The following is an 11,941-nucleotide window of genomic DNA, read 5'->3' as shown; positions in this document are numbered from 1 at the left end:
TCAAAGCGGGACTGCACTACTTGTAGCTACTTGCGCCCTCTATATAGCAAACAATGCATAAGCAGTACCTGTTAGTCCACCATGATCCCCTTTTTCTTATGTTAATTGAGAGCTGATTTGATGAGATAACCACCTGTCAGTGACCATGCTGAGAGGTCTAATCCCTCCTGGCCAAACTAGTGCAGAGACGCTTTAAAGAGAAGGTCAAAATATTCAAATTTGATTGATAATCTAATACCCCATTCACAGTGGTTTTGAAATTTGTAGCGGCGTTGTAGCGGAGCGGCGACACCGCCATAACACCGCTACAAATGCATTCACAGTAGAAAAGTTATCCCGCTGCAGCAGCGGGATAAATATCATGTACCCATTCACGCTGCAGCGGGTGATTTTTATTACCTCCGTAACAAACACGTGTATGCATGGCTCATGACCCGCGAGTGACCCCGATATGACCGGAAATACTTGCTTGAAATTGCGCGGTAAACATGTCAAGTTGCTTTTTGTATCCTCGATCATATTACTTTTTAAAAAACTAGCATTTTTATTGCTTCCAGTCAGAATATTTTAATTTTTTGAAGTGTGAAATATTTTTATTTGGATAATTATAATACCTACATAATAATAAAATCAATTTGAATCCACTGGTTACTTTATTTCTATTTCACTTTATGTTCCCCATTGCTGTAGAAAAGAGGTCAGTGATAGGTAAGTAAACAAATCACACGTGTTTGTCGCGGTGTTATAGCGGAGAGCCTTCACACTGAGTAAACACCGCGACAGCAGCGGGACTGTCCCGCTGCTGTAGCTAGGCGTCCCTAGCGATAGTTTGTGTCGGCGTTATCGCTAGGCGGTGTTATCCCGCGATAGTTTATAACGGGTCCGAGCCTTCACACTGAAGACAACACCGCGACAGCAGCGGGACAGTCCCGCTGCTGTCGCGGTGTTTGAGGCCACTGTGAATGGGGTATTAGATGTTTCCTTACGGGTCAATTGGTGACATGCATGAGTAGGAAGAATGGCAATTAAACACGCTTTTAGTTTTACAGTACTTTCAAAATACATCTTAGCCAATTGAAAGCTTTTGTCCTGAATGAGCTCATAGTGTAAGTTGTCAAACTTTCATATCTTGGGACTTGTAACAAATGGTGTTGTGCTTCTGTCATCTTTTATTGCACACATATACTATATATGTTACACTTTCTTTTATTTGAAATAATACTTGATGAGACAATATTTACATCATAAAACTTCTTGGACATCCCCAGGTCCATATAGTTTTTCTATCACCATTAAGACTTTGAATTGTTGATCAAAAAAATTGAATGCGGAAGGTTCAATTTCCTGTTGGCTTATTGAATAAACTGTTGCCTTTGCCCAGGTTTCATCTCTGCTCTCTCATCTGGACGCCACATCCAAACCCGAGGCTTACAGGCTGATCGTAACCACCGTCTTCCTACGAGCCCTGCAACACATTCATGACAATGTATCCAAGCTGTACATGGCCAGGAAACTTCTTGCAGTGCTGGAAGTAGATGCATTGAAGACTTGTCATAAGAACATTGAACTAATCAGGATGGAGCAGGTATGTCTCATGGTGTTACTACCTGTAACCCTTTAAATTTGCAATTTTGAAAAAAGTGATTTAAAAAAAATGATGAAGGATTTAATAATAATTGAATAATTGATAATGTAATGATTCATACTTTGTTTGTTCAGAGCCAGAAGGGCATAAACTCTTTGTTGAAGTATGCTTTCAAGCCCTTCTTAATCCAAGGTAAAAAATAAAGAGAAATGAGAATGGCTCAAATTTGTGTGTGTCTGTATTATTATTTTTCAAGTATCAATCTGACCTGCTATTGTTATTCTGCCATTGATTGTCCTTAAAAATAGAGTAATGATTAGCTGGAGGAATTTACAATTAATTGTAACATGTCCCCTCAATTTTCCTTTATGTGAGTTCAAGAACTAAATAAGAAATATCACAGCATTTTGCTTGATGTGAATACACAAAAGAAAAAGACTTTTATTAAATGTTCTTATCTTCATTGACAATTTTTAAAACTCACAGGGGGAGGATGGAGAAGAGCAAGATGGCTCCCTCCAGGCAACAGGTGTTCCATCTACAGGTCTCCCACCCCAGCTACACACTCACCTGTCAGCCCTGCTCACATTGAAGAGAAAGCACCGTGTAGCTGGCACGGTATACCTTCATTCATCTCAGGTACAAGCCATGGTATGGGCACTGGAGAGCATGGTGCTCTCTCTTGCACCGACGGTGTCGTCCCTAACACCTGGTGAGTATCTAGGAAATGTTGTTATTTAGTGTATTTTCATAAGCTGATAAGATTGTTAGACCTTATGATTGAGAGGTAGAATGTATTTTAAGGTACTTTAATCTTTTTTGTTGTTAATGCAGTTGTGTTGTTACTATTTCAAAATCAAGTTGATGAGTTTGTGCCCTTTTGCAAGGCATTGAACTTACTTTTTGCTTTACCAGCACTCTTGTTTAAATAATGTCACCGATATCAGCCAAGAATTTGTTTATTCGATGTGGAGTAAGCTACTCACTAGTATATTTAGTCACCTAGGAATGCAAGGCAATAACATGTATTATGTACCTATGAATCTTATGAAACTATTTTTTTACAGATTCAAAATGGTGGGTCCCTGGAACAGAGGCAGGTCATGTCGGAGGTCAGTTTGTGACCTTCATGCTCCAGCTTGTTGACCTCTTGACCCGAGGGTCGTCTGAGTGTCATCTGAAGGACAAGACCAGACAAGGATTCAGGAATATCATACACAGTGTCATCAAGGTATAGTTATCTAATAATTATTGACCATTTCTCTTTATGAATAATATTTTCATTTTGTGGAGGAATGCTAGCACACTGACATACAAATTAAATTCTTTTTCATTTTTTATCCAATGATAATTGCAAAATACGTCATTCTTGTCATTATATTCTGTGTAATACAATTCTCAGAAAAATACTTGACTATGGAAATGATATTTGTAAATTCAAAAATTTCTTTCATAAGCTTGGTGCAGTGTAGCTGTTGATTCCTTTGTAAGGGCCCTGATGTAGAATAGCATTAATGCTGATGAGGCTTTCCAGGGTTAACAAAATTATTATTGTACTTATCGGCAAAATATACAAATAGAACATGGTGAGGATGATACTGAGTGTATTGATTATCTCAAGTTGTTTATTACCTTTTATCCCAATGTGATTCCACTGGTTTTCATTTGATTCATTACAGAATCTGTTCAAAGAGTCCACCAGTTTCCTCAAGCTGCTCAGCATTGGATGGATCGGTCATGTGATACCCTCTCAGCCAATGGGATTCAAGCCTTCACCGCTGTTTCAAGTGCGATGTCTCAACATGGCTTCCGCTATCTTTGGCTCCATGGAGGAAGATGAACTCCATTCTCTTCTGGGGAAGGAGAGTTTTGGTAAGTTCATAGTTTATTTTGGTTTCTTTTTTCATTACTTTTATGACGCTTGCCATTATACATAAACTGTAATGCAAGGGTAGAAAAATAATGGTGAATTTTTTTATTGTATTCCTGGGTCTTGTGAAGAACAGGGCCCCATTTCACAAAAATTGTCATAAGTGACAAATGACAGTTTTTGTTATAAGCTAGTGAAATCCTTGCTTCTGGTTGGTTATCAGCAGATTTGTCACTGATTTTTGTCATTTTGTCATTTGAAAATTGAAAAAAAGGCTTTGTGAAACAGGTCCCAGGTTTTCAATTTCATTGCGTTATTACATGACATGTATGTGTTCAAATTAACTCTGAATCAATGTCGTTCGTTGTGTGCCTCTTGATCACTCTCTTGCAGTTCTACCATGTCTACTGATGGCGCTGTCCAGTCAGCTGGAGCCAGTAAGAGCTGTGACGAATGGATGCCTGAAGACAATCAGTGAAGGTTACCATGGAGACAGTGCCGGCCCCTACCATTGGCTCATCCACCGACTACTCAAGAAGACAGAATCTATTGAGCTAGATCCTGGATATATCAAACAGGTGTGTAAGGGAGAAGAAAAGAATTGAGCTGTTGTTAATTAACCTTAGATCATTTTTTTTTAATGAGGGTCAGACTTACTGCAAACAATGTTGTTAACGTATTTAATAAAATTGCACAGTGTCACATTTTATTGATCAGTATTTTTAACAAATGTATCCGTTGTTAAAAGCATCTTAACTGCAAATGCAATTAGATCCATGAAATATTTCATTTCATGGGTAAGGCTCATATTGCCCTTCTAAGAGGAAATTAGGTTTCAAATTTTGTCTCTCATATAAGTGTTCGTGATGACAAAAGGAAGAACCTGCAGCAATACCCATTCTTTTCCAGGAACAATCCTAACATTCAGTTAGCTGAGCATGTATTGAATCGATAGTATTGTGGTGATTATTATTATTTCAATTTGATGGATTCAGGCCCTTGGGAACTCCCTCATGAAGGCCAACAAGGTCCCAGATGTCACATTCCCAAAGCAGAAGAAAACAGAACCTGATGCGAAAGGAGCTTCAGCCCTACAGGCAAGGCAATGTTTGGAATGGATCCTAGACTATGTGAAGCAAGAGGGCATTCCACATCATGCGCAGAGATCACTTCTTCAGCTCATTGAGCTAGTAGATTCAGAAGTAAGTTGCTGGTTTTGCTTGGAAATTTTTATTTTACAGTTAGATTGTTTACTATATATCTGACTATATTTTTACATTTTGTAAGTTCATAAATAAGATGTGCAGGGTACAAGATTACCATGAGGTTGCCATTCACTTTAATTCTGAATTTATGAACATCTACCAGTAGCAGTTGAACTGTTTATATTACTTTGATAGGAAGCATCTATTCTGCATAGATTTACTTTTCCGCATTCTAAATGTTGTTGAATTAATGCTGATCATGTAATTCTGCCCCCCCCCCAAAAAAAAAAAAAAATAATAATAATAAGACCTGTTTTATCGTATTCCCTATATTAATAGTTTTTGCTACAATAGTGGCAGGAGAAGAGTTATATATAGCGATTGGGATGATTTCACTACAATGGTGACAGCGGTGGGATTTCTATAAACCAACCCCCTCCCCGATTTCCCTACAATACTATTTGTTGTGACTGCCGGTATAATAGTACCCTTCTCCCTGCTTTACAGATTGTGCTATCATCGCTTCTAGACCTTCTCCAAGACCTCCTAGTCCAGGCCTTCGTCGAGGAGGGCTCCCTCAGTGTCGACCAGACACACAGTTTGCAGTGTATCCTGAGTCACCTGACCCCTGAGACAGCTCACCTGATGTCTGAGCAGAAGAGTCTAGACCTCCTGCTGGAGGTGCTGAGTCGGGAGAAGCCAGTCTGCGGAGGTTTGGCTTCCCCATCAGAGATGGCTCTCAAACAGGTAGGTCAAATGATTTCCAATCCTTTTATCGTCTTTCATCTTTAGATTCATGATCTTCTCATTTCCGACTGGCTCATTTTTTTTCCAGGCACCTTAAGCTCTGCCATTTTGTCTGCAATGCTTTAACCCCCTATAAGCCCTTCTGAATATAATATACACCAGTCTAGGTATTTTGCCTAGAGCACTTTGGAATCAACGTAGACCAAATAACAAGTTGAATGTTTATAGTTCAAGATAAAGAGTGTAACCAAGTATTATCTAATTAATATTTGGACATTTTTGCCATTGCAACAAAATGGCAAAAGACCTGAATCGGTATTGATGTTGATGTACACCCATGCATTAACTGGTCCCCATTTTGTAATATTTAAGTACTATAGTTGGATAAGCTATTTACATGCATATAATTGTATTTCATCAACTGAACTTTTCAACTCGATTTGTCCTTCTGAATCAACAACCAGCATTAGAATTTGTTTTACATACTCATTAATGATGTGACGATGTTGATGTTTCAGATGACTGGAGCATTCTTCACAGCCCTTCCAACAGCCGATGTCCAGCAGTCAGTACTGGCCAGACTGATTGACCTGCAGGTGGACACACACAATTCAGCTACAGCTAATCATCTAGCTAAGGTCTTCAAGAAGGTCAGTTAGAGAGAATTAAAAGTCTAAGAGAGAGAGAGTGTGTTTGTGTGTTAAATGAAAAACCTGTATTAAAATTTAGTGTAGTAAAAGGAAATTGTTTCATTTGTAAGAGACTGATGAGTTCTGAGAAGAGGTGACAAATAATTTGTGAGCATTATCATTGTATTATGCAAGTGTTGAAGAACATCAGATAAAACATATTCCCTGAAAAGCATGACTTTTCAAATGCCTTAATATTCCAAATATGGCATGTAACATTATAACAATCGGGACAGATTTTTATGCCACATGTTTGTGTAGTCCCTTGTACATCTTTCTGTGTACAGTGCTTGTAACTTTACCAAGACTGGGCCAATTTTTTTATCATTTTGATGATTCCAGAACCTTGCATTACACACCAATACTTATATGCTAGAGGATAAACCTTTTTGATCGATTCCACAACATTTCTTTCAACTTTATCTTTAAGTTTGATCAGACAAAGGAAATTTGAGCAACTTAAACATGTGATATGAATTAAATGCATACTTTTGTCTGGCATTCAGCTTCCACTGACTGCAGCACAGGTTGTGAAAGAGCTTACCCAAATCACAGCAGGTCAGAAGCCGAAGAGTGTCAAGGATGCCAGAAGAGTCAGGTAAATCAATCTTTTTGTTTTGGTACAAGTATAATAACATTTATATCCTACTTTGCTCTATCTTTCTGCCCCATGTTCTGTAGTTCATATTTTTCAACTTCATAGTTGCCATTCTTTTTGTAAATGTATAATAGTTGCTACAGAAAACATTGCCAAATGCTATTTTAAGTTTAATTCGTCAAAAGCTTGCACACACATTAAAAAAAATCACCTAGTTCACAAAAATCATTATTGAACATAAACATTTTTATTCAATATTTATTTCTCTGTTTCATTGTAAAGTTCATAGAAGTTGAGGATGAACTGTTGAAACAAAAGTTTTAGCAAGAAATTAACTCTATTTGGAATTTAAACATGTGATACAGCGTTCAAATTCTCGGGAGAAATTCAAATCTCGTACCTGGAAGCGGCTAGACTAGCGGTCAGTCAACAGTTAATGTTTCTTGAACCCCCGTTCTTTGATTTAACTTTCAGGCAAAAGCAGAAGACGGCCAATGTGGACGATCCATCGCAGGCGGCAACAAGCGAGGGCCGGGTGTGGCAGAGGGTCATGACTATCCTGGAGAACCTACAGCAGAGGAAACTAGGGAAGATGGAAGGCAGGCATACCATTGTACCCACGCTCTTCACCATCCTCAGCCTGTAAGTTCTCATTGCATATACATTCAAACCTGCTTCAGTGACCACCTGTCTATAAAGACCACCTGTCTACAAAGAACACATTTTTGGTTTCCCTTGAAAATGGTTTGTCATTAACCCTTACTGTACTGGGGGGGGGGGGCCTGGGAGGCCCCCCCCCCCTCAACATTTTCGGAGATCGCGCTGCAACCGCTCAGAATTTTGAATTGTCGTTTCATGACTTTTTTCCCCCAAATCTTACGCACATTTTGATACCATTTTCGTCGAAATCGGATATACCTGTAAGGTGTTACATAACAATTAGTATGCGCACGTCATCAAAAAAGTGCTATAATTGCATATATTCATGTACAAGCAGAAATGTGAAGATATGAATTGATATCAAATTGCTTTTATATGTTTCTCAAAGTAACTTGATGTATTTCAGAACAAAAGAATACATTAGAAATAAAACAATAGATATAATAAGAAATAAAAAACAATAAAATACATAAGAAAATAAATAGTTGAAAATCGCATCAAATTTGCATAAATTATCATTATTAATTACATCAAATAACTGTTTTGTGTAAGAAAAGAAGTTTTTTATATGAATAATGAGTTTCAACATTCAAAAAGGGGAGTCTGACAATTTTTGTAGTGATTATAGTTCCCTATATATATTTCCAGATTTTGATATTCATGAATGCATATTCATAATTTATGCAAATTAACCTATGCATTTTCAAATATCATAAAAATAATGAAACCTCATGAATTTGAGATGAAGGAAACATTTATTCAATACATTTTCAAGATTCTTCACAAGTCTACGGACAAATATGTAGAGTTTTCTGTAAAATGCATAAAATTAGCATTTTGCATAATTAATTAGGCTATAACGACAAAAATTTGCATATTAGGAAAAAACTAATTATACCATCTTGTTCCTTACGTAAATATCTACAAACATGCAAATTTTCGCGTTCATCGGACATTCAACGGCCGAGATCATAGGGGGGGGGGCCTCCCAGGCCCCCCCCCCCCCAGTCAGAGAGTGCTCGAAATAGCCCAGTACAGTAAGGGTTAAAACATGTACTAAAGGAACCTGTCTACAAAGACCACTTGTGTTTCCCTTGGGTGGTCGCTATAGACAGGTTTGACTGTACATTCTAACCTGTCTATAGAAGCCACCCAAGGGAAACAGGAAAACTTGTCTCCACAGACAGGTGGCCTTTATAGACAGGTCCTAGAAAACTCATTTCTTACTTGTGAGAAGCAGTAGAGGTGACCACTATATGCAGGTGGCCTTTACCGCTAAAACAGGTTTGACTTTACATTCAAAATTTATCTATAGAGGCCCTTATTGTGAACGAGAGAGAGAGAGAGTAGCTGCTGTAGACAGAGGGCCTTTATATACAGCACGGTTCACAGGGTCATGGAAAAAACCTGGAACCTGGGACCCATTTCACAAAGCGTTCGTTCAATGACAAATACAAAATACAGCAACAAATCTGCTGATAACCAATCAGAAGCAAGCTTATAACATAATCTGTCATTTGTCACTGATGACAAGTGTTGTGAAATGGGGCCCTGGGAAGTCATGGTAAAATAAATTCTCCTTGAAAGTCATGTAAAATGAAATAAAAATCTCCCTGAGACATGGAGAGTCATGTGGTAATTTGTAACTATTTGAATATAATTGTACTTGATTGTTTGTTACCTTGTAAAGCATAAAGAAACTTTGGTTTATTATGCGCTCAATAAATCTATCTTTATTATTATGTGGAATAAAGACCTCTCATGCATTTCACACTTTTATACTCTCATTTTTACCATTGCCGCTCTTACATGTAGGTGCCTAGAGCTACCTGCTACTGATCAGGGATCTACTGAATACATAAAGCAACTCCTTCTCACCACTATCCTCAACATCTGCGATCATCTGGGCGATACAGACGCAGAAGAAGCAGGTATGATCTCAACACTGCATTTTGTTCATGTCCTAAATTGTCAGTTTTAGAATTACAAACCAAAACAACTACCATCTAATTCATTCAATGTATTTATGTGTCCAAACTAAGTTCAATATGGAAATACTGTATGTTTCACTCACATGTAATATAAAGGCTCAGACATAGTTTACAAAGGACATCAATAGGATACAATATATGGATACATTTTGGTGATGACAAAATGATAATCATACATTATATTGATTTTTATTTGGTTATGGCTTGTTTGGTTTCCTTAAATTACATAATTTAGCTGTCTTCATGCATATTTGAAGACAAGCTCAGGCATCAAGCTTTAAATGTACATTCCACATTTGTTGTCTGCCGAGGGCTAAAAGACCTGTCAATGCCATGTAAACTAAGATTACTGTGTGTTCATCTGGATCCGTGGAAACAATTTTAATCTTGAGCCAGATGTAGCTAGCTCTTGTGCAATTTTCTGATTCTATATTACATTTCATGCTCAATCTTTATTTGTTTGCCATGTGTGGCTGTTTTGGTCAAATTAGTGCATGCATGGATCTCAATTCTTATTTGGAAAAAAAGGCAGTCATTTGATCAATTTGATGCATCCTGTGTTTCAACAATAGTTGGACATGTTTGGGGGCTGCACTTTAAAAAAAAAAAAATTAGTATTCCATGGAAAATTTCACCTGTAATCATACTTCATGTACTAATTTAATTGAATAAAAATAACCCTTTTTTTGTAATCCTTCGTAATTTTTCAGGGCCGCTTATAACAGAAGAGCAGTTCAGCGTTGAGTTGGTGGTGCAGTGTATTCGTACCTCAGACAATCCTCAAACACACAACCATGCTTTGCTTCTACTGGCTACTGCTGCTAAACTCTTCCCTGTAAGTTCATTCACCATTATTGTTTTTGCTCTCCTTCCCATCCTCATAATGTATGTATACTGGACTCGAGAAGCCACTCATATGAACTTTTGTAAGAGGTAGCCTTGTAGAAGTGTGTATTTTATATAATAATGATAATAATGATAATATTGGATTCTTATATAGTGCACGTATCGACTTTGCAAGGTCCTCAAAGCGCTCCAACATTACCCGGCTATGCTAGGCTGCCGATTTCGGTGCTCACAGCATTTAAGGAATTCCTTCCTACCGGTACGCATTTAACACCTGGGTGGAGAGTGGCAAGTGTAGATTAATGTCTTGCCAAAGGACATTAGTGCTGTTCATGCAGAAATGTGAACCTTGCTTAATGAGAGGTTAAATCATACCAACTAGTGGTTTTGCGAAGGTGGGGAAGCTAATTTACAAGTTTACAACTCACTGGACCCTGTTTAATAAAACTTGTTATCAATCACAAGTTACAATAACTGTTACAAGCTGCTGAAATTGGCGCATCTGATTGGCTGAGTGGAAATTTGTCATAGAAGTTTATTATTTGTTATTGATAACAAGTTTTATGAAACAGGACCCTGATTTATCATTGAAGTATTTACAATGAATGAATATACAAGACACGTGGGGAGTGTTTCATAAAGCTGTTCGTAAAGTTACGCATGACTTTACGAACGACTTGTGTATGAAAAGCCGAATGGGATGCTCAACCATTATTAAATACATCAACTAAAGTTGAACTGTGCAGATGTAGATTAACATTCTTATGATAACAAACATTTTTAATGCAAAGTATATTTTTTGCCATAATTTAATTGAGGTTATTGAAAATATCAGAAAAACTTTGGGCATCCTATCTGGCACTTCATATACAAGTCTTTCGTAAAGTCATGCGTAACTTTACGAACAGCTTTATGAAACACCCCCAGAAATGTTAGCATTATAAATGGTATACCCAATATCATTTTTATTAAATTCTTAACTGCCCACTTTATGAACATTGCAGTATTGAGTGATAAACCGTGTATTCAGAGGAGATTTTAGTTACCTGATATAATGTATACCCAACAAGACAACTAACACCATTTAACTCATTTGATTTCTCTACCTGATCTTTTTAGGAGCATGTGTTGCATAACATCATGGCAATCTTCACATTCATGGGAGCGAGCCTTCTACGGCAGGATGACAGTCATAGCTTCCAGATCATCCACAAGACAGTGCAGACCGTTATACCCGCTCTTGTCAAGGTAAGCAGAGACACACTAACTCTCGTGCTTCCGCAGGTCGCTGTCACCTGTACCTCTCTGCCAACCTTTAAGAGAGAGAAGTACTCGGGATCCAGCTCTGTTAAGCTACGGATGTCTTTTTAGCTGCACATAGATCATTGTAGACCATTTATTGAGACACTGTATATACAACTGCACAGCACCTACATCAGTACGAGATACACCCGAAGGCGGCCTGTACTTATAGCAAAGAAGAAGAGGAACTCATTTTAGCCCATGGGAAAGCAAGTTTTTGAAAACCCACACAGTGAGAGACAATAAATCAAGAACATTATAACCTCTTACAATCAGAGTAAGAGACTCAACTCTGATGATGATCCGGTGCAGATTTCCCACAAATCTTTGGCAGATATCTTTAATAGAAAATGCAGGGTATATTGATGTTGAGGTGAAGATGGTGATCGCAATCATGTGAATATGATTGAACTGATAATATCATAGTGATAGTGAGGATGAGTACATT

At 37.8% G+C, this 11,941-nt stretch overlaps 1 protein-coding gene across 1 annotated transcript in view; it reads left to right on the top strand.

The window, feature by feature from the left end:
* LOC100893561 (HEAT repeat-containing protein 1) overlaps positions 1-11,941 on the top strand; it is a 31,722-nt gene that overhangs the window by 171 nt on the left and 19,610 nt on the right. The window contains 13 exon segments of the mRNA XM_030996703.1: positions 1,382-1,585; positions 2,072-2,297; positions 2,653-2,816; positions 3,265-3,457; positions 3,849-4,033; positions 4,451-4,657; positions 5,168-5,407; positions 5,926-6,057; positions 6,603-6,694; positions 7,169-7,336; positions 9,170-9,285; positions 10,056-10,180; positions 11,311-11,439. Of these exon segments, the coding sequence (XP_030852563.1) occupies positions 1,382-1,585; positions 2,072-2,297; positions 2,653-2,816; positions 3,265-3,457; positions 3,849-4,033; positions 4,451-4,657; positions 5,168-5,407; positions 5,926-6,057; positions 6,603-6,694; positions 7,169-7,336; positions 9,170-9,285; positions 10,056-10,180; positions 11,311-11,439 (2,181 nt within the window).

The sequence above is a fragment of the Strongylocentrotus purpuratus genome, unplaced genomic scaffold (genome assembly GCF_000002235.5).
Source record: "Strongylocentrotus purpuratus isolate Spur 01 unplaced genomic scaffold, Spur_5.0 spur5_scaffold_3, whole genome shotgun sequence".
Taxonomy (NCBI): domain Eukaryota; kingdom Metazoa; phylum Echinodermata; class Echinoidea; order Camarodonta; family Strongylocentrotidae; genus Strongylocentrotus; species Strongylocentrotus purpuratus.
The sequence above is the reverse complement of the archived record's forward strand: the minus strand, read 5'-3'. Positions and strand labels throughout refer to the sequence as shown.